This window comes from Solea senegalensis, linkage group LG20, assembly GCF_019176455.1.
Source record: "Solea senegalensis isolate Sse05_10M linkage group LG20, IFAPA_SoseM_1, whole genome shotgun sequence".
NCBI lineage: Eukaryota > Metazoa > Chordata > Actinopteri > Pleuronectiformes > Soleidae > Solea > Solea senegalensis.
In genome coordinates, this window is record NC_058039.1 from 3,793,378 (window position 1) to 3,810,671 (window position 17,294).

The 17,294-nt window shown below is 39.6% G+C and overlaps 1 protein-coding gene across 7 annotated transcripts in view; it reads left to right on the plus strand.

Annotated features, from left to right (window-relative positions):
- Positions 1-7,338: 7,338 nt before the first annotated feature.
- The window catches only part of LOC122786950 (sodium bicarbonate cotransporter 3-like), a 34,722-nt gene continuing 24,766 nt past the window's right edge, over positions 7,339-17,294 (plus strand). For 3 of the 7 annotated variants that reach the window (XM_044053511.1, XM_044053513.1, XM_044053517.1), the window contains exon 1: positions 7,339-7,506. In XM_044053511.1, coding sequence (XP_043909446.1) covers positions 7,465-7,506 — 42 coding nt within the window. In that variant the 5' untranslated portion in view covers positions 7,339-7,464. Of the gene's footprint in view, positions 7,507-12,468; positions 12,671-17,294 lie in introns of those variants that run through there. The other 4 variants (XM_044053514.1, XM_044053515.1, XM_044053516.1 and 1 more) reach the window with 3 other exon arrangements.

Genomic DNA, 17,294 nt, shown 5'->3' on the forward strand with positions numbered 1-17,294 from the left:
TTTATTTTTTTTCCCACAAATGTGATTTTTATTTTTTATTTTTTCTCTCTCTCTCTCTCTCGCTGCGTATTTAAGTCATTTTCGTTGTACAGTATTCGTGCACTTTAGAAATGTGATGTATCTTGTACAAATTGTCTTCATGGAGGTGGTATTAAATGGATAATAAAACGGCTTTTCATGAAGCATTGTCCAAATGTCTTTCTCTGTATGTTTTATTCATGTATTACACTTTTTTTTTTTTCCTGCTATAAATTAAAATGTAAAATGCACAGTAGTTCCAGCAGGAGCTTTAAATAAGCAGAATCTGATGTGTTTCAATTATAATTAGATTGAAAGTAAATTGTGCATATCTGCCTGGGCAGTAAATGTGCATAGTGAGTAGTGAGAATTGTTAAACCTACTGTATTTTATGGCTTGTTTTGGAGGCCAGGAATTTGGGCCTCTAAAGTGGAGGCCCCTAAGTGGTCGCTGCTGTCGAGCTGACACTGCGGCGGGCTGCGTGAGAAATATTACTACTGAATAACTCAGTGGGACAAAGTGGGATACAATAAATGAAAGCCAGTTTCACCTAATTTGTAGTTTGACAAGATGACAGAAGTAATCAATTATCCTGAGCAAGTCTCACATGAAGCCATTGCCGTCATCATTACATTGCAAGAATGACTTTATGCTTTAAAGGAGTTCATATGCAACCACTTAGAATCAGAGATAGCACAAACCATGGGCGTGCACAGGCAGTCAAGCACCTCTGCCAGGTAAAGCCCCATTATACGCTTTTATTCAAAATGTATATTTTATATTTGTAAGTGTCCCAAAGCAACACATCTCAATTAAACATGTGAAATTTTATTTCACTTAAGGATTAAGAGGGGTGCCCTTTTTTTCACATGAGCCCCTGCCCCCTGAAATGTCTGTGCATGCCACTGGCAAACCAATGTTAACAATTATTCTTAAAATAAAGCCTGATCCATAATCATTATAGAATTTCTTCCTTGGGCTATAACCTACATCCCCAGAAACTATCATTTTATTGATTTATTAGTTATCGTGCTCACATAAAAATAGACAAACACAGCCAGAAACACGTGGAAGTAAATAACAAATGAAGAAATGAGAAAAAAATGAAGAATGAGAAGAGAAAATGATGGCATTTATGTATATGTAGAGAGGGATTTCTGTTTAAAGGCTCCGTCGATATAGTTTTCTATGCCAATAAGTTTGTTCTCACCAGTGTTTGTTTAAAAAATAACTACTACACCAATTTCCACAAACCTTTGTGGAGCAGTGAGGCATGAGCCCGTGAAGAAAAACATTTAATTTTAGTGCTGCTTCATGAGAGAAGAACACTTGACGGAGGTCTGCGCATGTCATTCCACTTTTTCTGAGTCCTCAGATGCCACGGCTTTCACGCAGGGAAAAAAAAAAAAGTGCCTTTCAAACTACAAATAAGTGTTACAATGTAACGCCGATTCAAGTGGCTTATGTGTGATTTAAGTTTTAGATTTACACGTCTCACATGACACGAGTCATTAAGGTGAAGCTGCTCACAAAAGAACGTGGTCCTGCTTTTCCGTCTGTTGTTGCCATGTGTTTTAACACGTCTTGTTATTTACCCAAGTAACACTGCCGCACGTGAGGCACATGTACTAACTAAGTGAACACGGGAAAAGTGGAGAGAAAAAAACTGTCCATCATCCATCCAACGAAGGGCAACATACAGCTCAACACGTCTATTTATACAATGGATCTATGGCCTCTCCAAAAGTGGATTAGTGAAGACGAAATCCACAAAAAGAGAAGTCATGAGATTCACACAGAGACTTCTTGGCTCGTGTTCTCGGCACCTGTTTTTTCTCAGTGAAAATACTTCAAATCCTCCCCCACGAGGACCCCAATTTGAATTGATTTACATACACAAATTCTAATTAATTCTGTTGTCAGACTCCTTGACAAACTGAGGAGTCTGACTAACTCCAATTAACACCTCCTAACAAGGTAGAGTGCTTGATTGCCCTGGCCTCTCATGAAAGCTGTAAAGAAAAAGGCTCTTCGGGGGATTTGAGGCTGATGAATAGAAATGTTTGCACTTGCGCGTGTCAGCAAATTGTATTTCGAGGCATCCGATGATATTTTTATTCGCCGTTTGGTTTTTTGACCCCAGTTAATCTTTGTTTGAGTGTAACTGGGGAGTGGACATCAGACACACTAACTGCCAACTGTAGGGAGAATAAAGGGTTTTAAATGTACATGCTCGTAACTAAAGCATATCATTTATAAAAAAAAGAAGTTACTACAACTTTCTTTCTCTCTGCCAGATCTGCAAATGTCATATCACACATCTTAAATGTGTAATACTGCAATTCATTCAGATGTAATCTCTGTCACAAAACTCAGCAATAGTTTAATAACAATAATAAATCTTGTATAAAGTAACTAAAAGGGATACAAGTATCTTTCTATGTTGTGAGTAAAAGTCTTAAAGTATAAGATTATTTACTGCATTTAATGATCAAAAGTAATTTTCTGATATAAAATGCAAAGTACAGTGAGTCGTCTTTCATCAGGAAGGTTGTTGGTGCGATTCCCGACTTCACTAGTCTATATTAACCCTACGTTGCCCCTACGTTGCCCCTACGTTGCGGTGCGTAAATGGGTATGACAAATGTGTAATAGAAAATGTGCAGATATTACATTACATTACATTACAGATATGCAAATGTTGTACTTTTTGTAACAAAGTATTTGTAATTTGTTACATTGCAATACTGAAATTCAATATAATTGAAGTATAACAATAAAACACAGGTATAGTTTCTTTGATTTGTTGACTTCAGGTTTGTGTTTTTTTAATTGTAATAACTTTTGAGGCCATATCACTCTGTCATCCACCAATCAAAACCTCCGGTCCATGCAGTAACAAGGTTATTGAACACTGCAACTTGTATGTAAACTACAGACAGCATCATCAGTCAGTCTCTGCAGGTCACAACAATGTTATGTATAGATATTCCATGACCTTTGAAAGGATGATTCTTTGGCGAAACCCTGACAGCTGCCAAATCCGGCAACAAGTCGATAGATTGCGTCTTCCCCAAGCATTCATGCAAGAAGTACAGCGATCAATAGACACCTCTACAGCATGCTTCCACATATTCCGACCATGTTAACTTACAGGAGATACGTGCATTGGAATAAGACCTGAATAAGAAATGACTGTGCTCGACTTACAACGTCAAATACTAGATGAGTTCTATTTGAGTGTCAGTCATAAAAGGTCCAGAGTGAATGAGTAAAACTTTGCTGTCCGTGTGTGTGTGTGTGTGTGAGAGAGAGTGTCCTTCCCTCAGGCCATCCATCGTTAACCATGTAGAAAGTTCATGTAAGAAAGGCCAAAGAGGCTACGGAGACATTGTACCCAAGGAGGGCTGACATCTAAAACACAGATGAAGGCCTGAGGCTGTTTCCTCACCTTCAGTCACACACTATTACTGCTCTCACTGACTGAATGTGCAGCCACGGGCACATGTGTGTCTGCATGGATCAACAATTTATTTTTAAGACATTCCTCTTACCAAAAAAAAAGAAAAGAACATAACCTACAGACAGACAGACGGAGACGGTGATTATGTTTTCGCCTCACACTGTATTTTCCCTTCCGATGTGTTAAATGATTATCAAGACAGAAATACTTCAAAGCTGTTCCTGTGGGAGCGTTTTTATTATGCACACACTTCATTCATCACACTGACCACTTTTATTCTTTATTAAGGAGTCAGTTTAATTAGCTTGAGATTAACATTCTTTATGAAACTAACTAAGCACACTGCAAGTTTTAATCTTGCCAGTCATGTACATGCAGCTGTCACTTTTCCCTCTCCTTAGATTTACTCACTGGGTGACGTTTGTCTACACATCTTTACTTGGATTGTTTCTAGAGCTGAAACAATTACTCGATTAATGGATTATTAATCCATTGCTAAATTAATTAATTCATCAGTTTGAACCTTTTTTTCATGATACAAACAAGATTTCTGATTGTTTCAGCTTCTTCAATGTGAATATTAGTTACAAAGAAACCCTTCAGATTAGAGTTGCAGCTCTAATTGTTACATTACATTACATGTCATTTAGCAGATGCTAAATGACATGTAATGTAATTTCCAATGTATCTTTGCACTATATATATGTGTGTGTGGAAACTAAACTCAATCATGGCCTGAACTTAAACAATACTCTGCAAATGTCAATCCACAGAGCCAGAACTGAACTTTGTTGAACTGAACTGTTGTTTGAATTTCTTTCTCTCATTACTGTGCCTCCTTTTATTCTTTTATTGCATATTGACTATTTCTTTTTGTGTGTTTGTGATAGCTGTGTCTAAATCATATTTTTATTCTTGCCAGTCTCTCTTGTAAAAGAGATTCCAATCTCATTTAGACTGGTTGACTAAGCCCATGCTGTTGTTTATCATGAGCATATGCTCGTTGCAGTGTATATGGAGTGGAGGTCGTGGACGCTGACAGTCCTAATGACGCTTTCAGCTCACCCCAGGTGTTAATGTACACCACGCAATGTATTATATAACCTCACTGACTCCTTTGGAACTGGGCCGACTACAGTATATAAGTGTCATGCTCACGGGTCTCCCAGAGTAAGAGTCTGGCGAGAGATGAGTCTCAAGTTAGCAAGGCCACAACTGTTTGGAAAAAAGGCGTTGAGTGTTGGCAGGGAAGTACAGAGGTGAGAGGAACCAGAGGCGTGGAAGGGCCTCGTGCTCGTGCCCCCAGACGGAGTGCGCAGCACGCAGGCAGGATCCCGACTCACTGGTGCATGAATAATGATGAAGAAAGTATCCTGCGGCTAAGCTGCACTTAACAGCACATTGATTTCAAGCCCCCGTGTTCCCTCTGGAGGCCAGTGGGATGTACCTCAACAGGCCGGGCACCCCCCCTTCTTTCCCCTTCTGACCATAATCGGCCCCTCCCACTGTCTACCCAACCCTGCGTCGATTTGGGTACACCATGCTGGTCACTGGCCTCTACTCCCTCCCCCCTTTCCTTGGTAGAGTCCCTGAGGAGTTGAACAGGATTCAGGGGCACTAAGGCTCCCGTAAGACCCTGGTCTTGAGAGCAATGTTTGGAGTAGGGCATGCTGAGGCAGCCAGGTGGAAAAGATCTATCATCAAAATCAATGCATTGGCACTTTGAGGGGAGCGCTCCAACAGATTTGGGAATTTCATATTCTCTTCCGTCTCTCCTGGCACCTTCAGAAGGCCTCACCTCCAGAGAAAGAGACAACAGCCGCTCGGTCTGCTGGGAACACAGGAGTCCTAACTCGTATAGCTTCTGGGACACAATCAATATTCTTTTGCTGGTTTGCACCTAACATGTTAAACTGTCCAATCTGTCGCCTCTCTCTGCTGCTCACAGCGAAATGAAAAATATCTGCCTTTGTTAAGTGTGGAACTTTTTGTGATTTTTTTTTGTTGACGTTATTATTCTGCCTTTGTTTGGTCTTCATGAACAGAAACGGCGTAATATTATTGAAGATTTTATTTTCTCTGAAAATACAATCAGACCTGACAGAGGGAGTGTTTACAGCGTATACAACGGCAGGGGAAGCATTTATGCCTTGTATTTATTTGCTTGTGCAATGCTGCCGTTGCCGCCGTCTGTCTTGACATATAACAAATCACTTTCTGTGTGCAACGTGGGAATGTCAGCAGGTGACACAAGATCTTAACACCACTATACTGAGAAACACACAGTCAGCATTGTGTGAATTCATTTGACAATGGATAGTGATATAAATTTGTTTATGTTTCAAAGTTACAAACCAGAGTTTGCAGTGTCACCTGGTTTTTTTTATTGAATATCAAAAGTTGCACTATTTCCACCACAGCAAGTTTCGAACAATTTCTCCACCAACTTTCTTTCTCATCATCACCGCACCTTGCAGCCTGCATCTCTTTATGTGACTCCCAGCACAGGTGGATACCAGTGTGGTGCTTCTTCCACTTGTCTAAACTCTGACTCATCTCCCAGCTGCATTATGTAGATGCATGTTTTTAGGAGCGATACACAGCACACGTCTTTGTGCGCTAATGGGCTCTCAGCATCTTTAAGACTCCGGGTACAATTAAGAGGTGATAGTTTGCTCTCCCACCTCGCAGTTCTATTTCTGAACTGCCGTGTGATTATGCCAGAGGTTGCTGGGTTGATGAGGAATAGGCTCTATTTAAAGGAAGACACTGATTAAGTCTTCTGCAAGAACAGACTACTTTTGCTGCTTACACCAGCCTATTTTTTTTTCTTATACACGTCTGCTTAGTAGATACTTTTATATGCAAATAAGTTATGATTGGGATTTAAATGTGATTTTGCATTTATGAGGGTGTTCCTTTTAATTATGGTAGACACTTATAATGCATTCAACACCATATGTTTGGTTATGCTATAGCTTTAAGGGGTGGGTCATTACAGGAAATTGCAAACAAAAAGATTGTTCCCACATGCACTAACATCATGATCTACCACATTTTCATGCCAGAATTCAAAATGCATTCTTACAACTGAAGGTTTGTGTCTACACATATTTTTTATTTTTGATAAATAAAAAGTTTCTTCACAGGGATTTATATAGCCAAGACAAGTGAATGTTGTGCTTTGCACATCTCTTACACGGCTTCAAAAAGTGACCTATACAGCATTGCCATCTGCTGGTCAAAATGTGTCATTACATAATTCTCGTTCACACATGATGAGCATGTGGTTTTATAGAAGATGGATAACGATGAGCCATGAGTCAAACGTTTGTTGGATGATGAGAGGCACGTAGTATGTAATTTCATTCAGACTTCGGCTTTACTGATTGCATTTTATGATATTTAATAATTCCATAAATGGGTGGTGATGTTTGTAATGACTACGGTTTAGCATTTTGCAAATTAGATTTTACTTGTACTTTCCCGAAGCTTCCTGAACTCAAAAGGCTCCAAATGTAAATATAGACAATATAATTTACAGATTGACTGTTTTCCACAAATGAGAATAATTATTATTATTTTTATTATTATCATTAATAATTATAAACAATACAAACTCTATTATGAATGTATGTATATATACATAGTGTTTTAAAAGTGTAGTATTTGTAGCACAAGTCGTCCCAAGTCCTCCCAACTTGGGACTTTGAAGCAACAAAGGCGTATTCCCCGCCCTTACTTCTACGTCATTAGATGTGATTCGTTGAAAATGCCGGGTATTGGAAGCGCATTGGCTGTCAATTACTGTCAATCATTTTAGAGGCGTGTCCTTACCGCGTCGTCAGGGGAAGCACAGCCAGTCCTCTGTGTTCAGACAAGTGTCACCCGGCTCGGTCTCACTCACGTACACACGCACATCTACCGGTCCGATAAAACAAAGTGAGAACACACGGTGGAGATAAGGACCGGCGGCAGGTGAAATGGACGAGTACTCGGAGCAAATGAGACCCCTCTTGAGAACAGTAAGTCCCCACCACGCACAGTTAGCCGTTATTCCACCATGATGGTTTTTGTGGCTCTTTGTCCGGGTGTTTGTCCCTTGTTTGCCAAGCAGCGGCACAAGTACGAGGGATGCTTGGGAGTCAGTGGGGGCACCATCCGGCTGCTGCCATTGTTAGCCGGCTTTCTGCTTCTGACACGTGGCACGGACAAAAGTTACGTTCAGGTGTTTGGTTTGGGGTTCAATGAAGTTTATGTTTTGGTGGGAATTGTTACATGTTCGCTTAGGTTTGTAGTTAGTTAGTGAATTTCCCTTCATTCGCTCTCGAGGAAGTGCTCAGTAAAGACACGAGCGTTTATTATTAACGAAATGCGAAATGTGAAAAATAACCGTTGGCTGTCAAATGAGACCAATAAAGAGCTTTATTGACCTGAATGTTAACATAAGTAGATGTATTATGTAGCCAACATGTTCTATGGGAACTGTCGCAAACTGTCCTAAACAAAGTAAGTGCGATTCTTCATATTATCGCGATACTTACCGCGGAGAATACTGTCCATAATATACATTTAGTTGTTCTTAGGTTTCCAAAAATCTTCCATAGCTGCACTGCTACAGAGAGAACACATAACACTACAGTTCTCAAACTGTGGTACATCTACCACCAATAGTACGCAAGCTTCCTGTAGTGGTACTTTAATATATGAGGGTATGTGATCAGAGTGGAGCTGAATGGAAAGTGAGACGCATAGCAAAATAAATAAATTAAATAATGATTTGTCACCTTATGTCCCGCTCCATCTTTATGTAATGTCACTATACCAGTGTGTGAAGTATATGTGAGGATGAGGAGAGAGTAAATGATCTCATTGGGAATAAGTCTGCCTCTTGTAGCAGACTTTGCACAACCCATTTACACCACTGTATTTTAACGTTGTTGGGGATAACGGTGTTACTTTGAGAGCTCAATATCTTCTCGGGTGGTACTCGGTATAAAAAGTTTGAGAAACACGGAACTCATGTAACAACAAACATTAAAGGCTACACAAAGTGTGATGTTCCACACACACACATTCCCAACTTTAGGAAAGGTTACTCGACTGAACAATGACACCAAAATGTTGCAATGTTACTGAGACATGAGGGATATATCTATTCAGTTATTGTTTTATGAAACGATAAACAATAATCTTAAACAAGCTCATTATGAATCATGGGCTCCTGGAATAACTGGAGTGATGCTGGCTGCTCCTTCTGGCACTTCAAAGTAAGAAACTAGGACTGTAAGTTGGTCACTCGCATGAAATAATAACTATTTTCCATGATTTCACCAATCATGAAATTGACTACAATTGGCTTATTGTGAGTGCATTTAAGTATTCCTTGTTGGCAGTGTGACGGTAGTTTATAATTGATTGCCATGAATCATTTCTGTGTTATTAATCCTGACATTCAACAGGTTTACTCATCATTTCTTTAGAACATATGTGGCCTGATGATGAGATCTGCTGGCACAGTGGCTTAATTAAATGCACTCACTTGCTTATCATATGTGTCCAGATGTTCATGTGCAACATTTCCAAGTTATTCTTGTTGTGAAAAGCTTGTGCTGTTAGAGAGGAAAAGTACACAAGAGGCTGAGATGATAATCAAAGTGCTATGGTACGTTACATAATACCAAACTCTATCTTTCATTAATGAGCCAGTAAGTTAAAACTAGTTGTCTGTTTTAATGTTGTGGCTGATCAGTGTAAACCCAAGGATGAGGATCGAAGTATGAATGTCAAAAGCCCATTATGTGGGATTTAGGGGATATCTATCAGCAGAACTGGAACTCTGTATTTATAATGGTAGATTATAGATTTCATAAATCTATTACCTGATAGTAATTAAGAACGGTTGTGTATTCAATTCAATGAGATCACAAGTGGGTCCTCTCTCCCATGAAATCCACAATTTTTACTGTTTTCATGCTACTTATTTTAAGTCCATCATATTAGGATGAGTTGTATGTGCCAAGTTGTTTGCATCTTTCATGAGCTAGATTCACTCTTTTGTGGTTGGTAATTTCACTTACACTGTTAAGCTACAACAGATCCCTGTTTTTAATGCTGTGTCTGACTGGTGTATGTGTCGTCTTAACTGCCAGTGGAGACCCATCACATCCTGTGTGCTGGGTGTAACTTTTGCAGATACTGGTCACAATGAGCATTAGACAGTCAGCAATGTTTAAAAAAGCCCCCCAAAAAGAAAGTGGGCACAGAGCTAAGTTTAAAATACAGCCTCACCTTTTGACGTCATTGCTGGTGTAGGGTTGTCTACTTCCGTGTCTGTGAGCCTAGCTATGTACTGTATGTGTGTGTGCACGCACCATGCGCATGTGACTGTGGAAATCTGACCTCTTGCTGTTCATTGAAAAGGAACTGTTAGCCAGCTGCTTACCTCATCCCCGGGCATGGAAAGCAATGTGCTCACTAAAGGAAACTGCTTCAAGTCTATTAAAAGTCTTGTTATTGTTTATCCATCAAAATACACACTCCAGTAAACATTCAGCTAGTGTGCACATGTTTTTAAAAACATGCATCTGGCTTTAACAGGAAATGAATGCTATTTACAGACAGTTTAAAAATGTCACTTTGAAAGTGAAAACGTGGGTTTACCAACGTACCAAAAAACCCTAATGCAATTGAATGGATGTTCTGATGCCTTTGAACCACAGAACCTATTTATAAATGGATATTTACTGGGCTTTGACTTGGATGTTTAACTAACCTATGTGTGCCTCTGTGTTACAGACAAGGTCACTAGAATTTTGATGCATTTTAAAGAGTAAATCCTTTCTATCCTATCACGTCCTATCATGACAGATCAGTAAATATTCATTCACAGTTTGCATTATTTTCTAAAGGGTTTCGTTTAAATAAATGCGTCTAACCCAGCAGTTAGTAAGAACATTACTCATTGTTGTAACTTAAATATGAATAACCGATGCTACGCAGTTTGAATGTTCATTAAATCTAATGTCAAATGTTTGCTAGTTTGCCTAGAATTGAGGCATTTATGTAGCCCACTGTCCCACTACTAAATAAGGGTTATAGTCTGGCCTACATAAACCCTCTGACCAGGGTTGTTATTGGCTTAGCATTTACTGAAAGGTTTAGTAGGTGTTTTATGAAGTTAACTCCTTGTGTAGCATGGGTTTGAATGGGCAATTACTCTAAACCAGCCTCAGTGGCAGTCTGTTGAGCTATACTTATGTTAATACAATAAAAGTAATTCATTTGCACTCTATCCAGACTTTGGCTAATTTGCCTCCAAAACACAAAACTTGTTTGTTTCTTTCTGTTGGGATCAATGTCCAGGAGAGTTGATGCGATTTAACTGTACAACATGGCACAAACTTTTAAATACTTTTTGCTGAAAGAGATGAGAGCTGTTTAATACAAGTTTCCTTGCCAATAAATGTAATTTAGATTTTTACAAGTTAGAATGGGAACATCCTGCTGAAAATTAAGTCGGAAAAAATTGCCAAACTTTTGTTTTTTACAAAAACTGCCTAAATGTTCTTGCTTTTGCAATGCATCACATTCTACTATCCTGGTTTATATTGTCCAGTAATTAGTAGCGGGTGTCATCTGGTGGTGCTGTAGCTCCAGCTAGTGACTCATTGTATTCCGTAGTTTGTGTTGAAGAGTGGATCACTGATGGCACACAAAATGTAGACTATCTGTTGTTTCATGATGTGTGTGTGGGAAGATTAGTGGGTAAAAAAACAACCTGATGTAGCAAGTAACTGGTAGCAACTTCATCAAACTCAAACACTATATGACTTAAGTCATGAAGTTTAGTCCAGTGAATTTGTGGAAAGATTAACATTTGTCTGCATTACACTGTACAAGAAAGAATCCAAAATATCCAAGATAAAGGTGCTGCATTCTTGCACAGGTGATCAGTTATAGCCAGTCCAGTACTTCAGTGAACAAGATCTTCCACATCCGTGATATAGACTCATGAGTATGTCAATCATGTCTCACCATGTTTATTTAACTTCAAATATCAAATTCATATCCGATGACATTTGGCTATAAAATGTTGAAGAGCGCTTTGATGGTTTTTATGTTCCATCTGCTAACACGCAGGGAATATGGTTACAACTTGTAGCGCAGCCAACCACTAGTGGGTTATCACTACAATGTTTTGGCTTCACTTTTTGTCTTTATATGTGGTGTGTGGTTTTGCCCTCAAAATTAAAATGGCCTGTAATGGACAAATTGATCCTCACCCCTGGAACAGTGCATAATGTTTGGTTTAATTCACCTGATGTCTATGCTCAGTGTAGGTTTTGCTTTTAGATGTCACCCTTTCGATTTAATTACCACATAAAATTTAATTTTAGCTGTGTATTGACCTTTTGAGTATGTGTTTTGTGGTTAATCTCTTTAGAGCTGAATGATGTTGTTAGGGATGCTGTGCTCATGGGATTTGATCCAGCGTTTCCTTGAGATCTTCTTGACCTACTCGTGTATCAGTTTTTCGATGGAAAGGCAACAAATGAGCCCTTGTGGAAATTGCTCGATGTTAAAAGACGTCTGCAGCGTCTTGAGGGTAGGGTGGAAAGCATCAATGTCAAATCAAAGTCATTTGGAATCTTGATGAATATGTGTCTGCTTGGGCTGTTTTCCCTCTAAGGAATGCCCAGCCCACACGTGCGCTTGTTCCTATGTATCTGTGCTGAGGGGTGGGGGTGGGGGTTCTTCATTTGTGACCTGAATAGCTCAGTGGGTGAGCACTTGTGTGTCCTCCAAATGTGTGCGTGTATGTCCTCTGTGTGTATATGCGTGTGTTTTTAAGCTCTTGGCTTGGTGAATAAAATATTCATGGTGGCATGGTGGGATTGGCTGCCGAGCAAAGAGCGGGCTGTCGGGGAAGAGCAGAGCACTGTGTGTTCTGAAGCAGTGTGTTGCTCTCTCTCTTGCTCTCTCTCTTCCGTTCTCTGTATAAAAAGATGAGCAAGAGGTAACAGACGAGTGCGACAGAATCTCTGTTGGTGCTTGGCTCACAAACACGCCTTCTACAAGAGAGATCACCATCCGAAAGAAAGAACTGGCTAAAATCCCTGTTGCCTTTGCCCTGTGGATGTTTTAGTCTAAATGGATGAACAGAGCGACGGGGAGGATGTGCTTAAGGTACGTCTGGTCCTCCTGTGTGTGTGTGTGTGCGCGTCTTGTGTTCCCAACTCCTGCGGTGTGCACAGAGTGGCTCTGTGTGTGTTGTGTTATTGGTGTGTTTGTGTCTGTATTGGTTTGTCCTCATGTGTTCCTTTAGGTCAGAGGGAAACAGTGGTCTATGCTAATGAATGGGGCAGGTGGCTTGCACATTTGACCAAAAGGGGGGGAAAAAAAAGCAGGAGATGTGTGAATGAGTGAATAGGATGCTATTGTTGCCCGTTGAAATAGAAACATTTCCTCTCCACTCTTGAATTGCCTCAAGGAGCAGGAATGAGAGGAAAAGGGACGGAGACAGTTATGGCTGCTTGAAGAAGCGGGACAAGGAGAGGAGAAGAGGAGAGAAATGAGAAGGGATTGAAGGGTGCTGCCACTAAATCCAAACAAGGTGCATGCTGTTAATGGAGATTATGCTTATTGACTGAAGTGAAATTACATAGAATGCTTGTAGCCTTTTAACTGAAAGCACACTGCAAAAATACAGAGTAAAATATTTGTGGGGTAAAGAGGACCTGGTTTCCATCTTTGTGTTTACGTTTGCAAAGTCTGTGCATGTTGGGGAATACCAATTAGATTTGGCTTTTCATTCCATTTTTATGTCTCTCAAAGGTGAAATGTCTTAACCAAATGTCTTTCACATTTTGGAGCTCTACCTCTCTCGTGTGAGGAAGCATTGTATAATTACTGCCCTCTTAGTAGTGCCTTGTTCAAATATAGTCAAGCTGCAGGGATGTAATTGAACAGCTAGCATGCAAAAGTCAGCAAAATATTACTGCCTGATTAGATTATGTAATTATCTTCTGGCATCTGTTAAATATCATGAGATGTCTGTCCCTTTGTGTGAAATTTGACAATATTACCCTATACTTGCAATGCATACAGTTGTACATACAGTTAGCAGTCATCAGTAGTTTCTTATATATTTGTTTTTAGACCGCATTTAATTAGTTCCACAACATAATTGGCAGTAAATACTGTGTGTGAATGTTTCATCTGTGTTGTGTGTGTTCTTGTTCATGTGGCAGTGCTGAGACGGACCAATATTCAGTCATTTCCAGGGATAGGTCTCTTACAATGTAACACCTCTCTCATGTCAGTATCTATTAACTGGAACAGTTCCCAGCAAAGCAAGGCTATGAAGAAACTGAGATTAGAGAGTACCAGGCCTGTTGGCTTGTTTAGTGGCTGGTTGTCTTTCACCGTCTGTCTGTCTGTCTGTCTGTCTGGGTTTGCCTGCTCTGTGACTATTTCTCTACAACACTCTACAGAAGTGATGCACTCACATCCTGTCACCGCTTAATGAAATTATTTCAATGTGTCACAGATTTAAACAGAAGTACTTGGTCATTAAAACCTCAACGCTCATAAGACATTGACTTAGATAAGGCAGGTATTAAAGTATCTAAAATAACCATACAACATCTGCATACAGTATAAATCAGCGACATGGCTGCTGCATCATGAATATTAGTTATGTTCACTTTATTTGATGATTATTGAAGCTATGCATTGTTTTAGTCAAATGCTATACAGCTTGCTTTGCATTGATGATATGCTCTCTACTGAATTAGGTCACAGTCTGTTTTTGTTTCTTTTACTCTAAACTATTCAGTATTGTACAAAAATGTAGTAAATATATTAGAAAAAAGTAACGAAAATCTTCCACCGACAGTCGCTAGTGTCTGAAAACGTCTTTAGTCTGAGGCAAAAACCTACATTTTTGAGCTGCCTTAACCTAACAATAGTCGCCTGGTGATAATGTGGACCATATCTTTAATCACCAAATTGTTACAAAGACACTTTTAAGACACAAATGTGTGAGATGTGATAATAAAGGTGAGAATAAAATGCAAAAATGCTCTATATTTTATACTATATTTCCCCTTTTCATACTGTTAAAGTATTATGTATTGTTTGTAATTGTTTTATTGTTTTTCAAACCAAAAACACGTCAGTTACACGTCAGTTTCAGCAACAGAATTTCTCTGAGTTCTCTTTCAGTGCATATATTTTCAGAATAAAGGCTTAGATTACAGAATGGACACATGGTAAACCTTGTGTTTACTCTTAAAAGTTCATGCGAACTGTAAATCCCCACCCATATATTATACCCAACACACGTGTCTTTTTTATTTACTGTCTAAGCGAAAATCCTCAAATACAGATGCAGTCGCTTTTAGTTGTTTATTTTTTTAATGTGTTCATCATTTGGTTATCATGATGATGTTCAGCCAGCTGGTGATGAATGTTGGCATCATTCATTGATCTGGCCCCTATCCAAACTGATGTTGCCTTTGAATATCATGTGCTTTAGCCATTTTCTATTGAACCACATATTTTCTCCTAAGACTTTTGAGCTTAATCAGGCTAAACAGGGATTTGCAATATCCTCCATCAGACTTTATACAAGCGCTCAGTTAATCTAAACTCACACATTGGACGTGACGTGTCCCCTTTTAGGAGAAGTGGTTATCCACTTTTATAATAATAATAAGTTTGATGATATTTTTTTCTTCCTAATTTTGAAATACACTACCCAGACTTGAACCAGAGGCAGCCAGAGACACTTCTGCGTTCTGTCAATAGCTCTGATTGATGTCACTATATACTGTCTTGTCTTACTCAGCTGGCAGTTCTTCAGCCTTTCATCTCCCCTCCACTGGCACTGCTCCTGGAGCCCAACCACAGCTGTGCTTTGTGGGCATAATGGCCAGACACCTCCCCCGGGCCAGAGGACTTTGGGGTGACAGACTGCAGGTTTATTTTGGGAACTTTTTGACAGGTTGGAACTGGTGCCCTTAAATTGTACCAAGCAATGTTGAGGGCACAACAGGCTTTGACATGTGCATAAACAGGCATGACAATAATAAACATTGATTACATAATAAATGGTTTCACATTAGCAAATGGGGTTTTTCTTTTTACAGCAAACTTTAGAGGAGATTTTGTGGGAACGGAATTTTAAGAAGCTTAAGAATAAGACGGTACACGCTAAGTCGAAAGAGTTTCACACCAGCTTTGTGTACCCTGCTTGCAAACATTGGTTCACGTGATTCTTGCAGAATGGGAAATTGGCAAGTGAGACTGACGGACAAATGTCTTGGACCTGAAATCATTGACACTTTCAAGCTTTCAGTTACAAACGACCACCTCTCCAGTTTCACTCACCCTTGGTCTAGTGTGAGAGGAAGAGCTCCAGCTATTGGAAAGATACATTTCTCATTGCGTTCGTCCCACCCGGCCGCTCAATTATTACCGCTCCTCATCAAGTCACTGATGGTGAACAACGCTGGTCATTATCATGCAAATCCACAAGCAGCTGAGAAACACACACTCGCAGCCTAACGAGTGCACACACACAAACGTGGTCACAGATGGCATTATTCATAGAAGTTGGGGCTCTAACCCGGAAAATGATTATGCTAATATATGTGTGGAAATATATGTCACTGAACACACTAATGACATAGGGAAAAGCAGGAGATGGTCGAAGAGAAACGTGCTCTTCATCTAAATGAAACTGCACTGTGGTCAGTGGAAGTGACTGGCATGTTGTGGCTAAGGCTCGTATCATATATCCTATAATCGTGAGACTAACATTACCTTTTGTTTCTAGTCTGGCAGCAGTGTCTGCCTTTGATTGGTTGAAGGGATTGAAAGGATCCTCCTATTTGGGGGTGTTATATTGCGTTAAAGTGTGTCCAAAAATCAGGAAATACAGATTTGTGTACATCGTAATGCTGTCTTATTACTTGCGTAACACTCAAGAGGCCACATTTAAAGACTCATAGAAGCATGTTTATTTTGGGCTCGGTTGTATTTATAGTATTCTGTAGCCAGGCATGCCCCAGTATGTGTCGAAAATAAACTAGGGTAAAATCCTTATTCATAGTCATTTATTTATCACAAACTCAATGTCACATATCTCTTATTCAGCCTATGTTTCAGTCAGTGCTGCTGTCAGAAACCACATTGGCTCACTGCATCCACATGGCACTATACAACCTAAATGTGTGTCTAAAATAGGATTATCAGAAGACGCATTGAAAATGGAGCCAAGCATGTGTGGTTTCTCTTTGAATACAATCCAAAAAAAAGACTACTAATACCCGCAGTACATCCCAGGTAATTTTAACAATCTATTTGAAGAAATTCAAACTAGGTTGTTAAACCTGTTCCTATTTGTTGACTGTGGACTGTTGCTGGTTGTGATTATGGTGGTTATGATAGGAAAAAGAGCCAATGGGTTGTGTTTCTCTCATTATTTCTGTGATTCCGGCTGGAGTAACACTAGTATCAATTTCCGTGTTCTGGTAGTAGACCCGACGGGATCGCTCCCAAGACATTTACGTCTGTTTTGGCCAGACATGCAACAGTAATTGGATACAGTGTCTCTGTGGCTGCCTTAAATGTCCTGGCACTTAAGAGTAGAGAGTCAAGGTACCACTAATATTAAGGACCACTAACGACGAGTACAGTGATTGTTTTCTCACAGAGATGCACTCAAATCATCAACCCCTAAAGCCAATGTGTTTGGATTGTGATGATTTCATTTTATTGATTTACTGCTGAGATTGTTACTGCC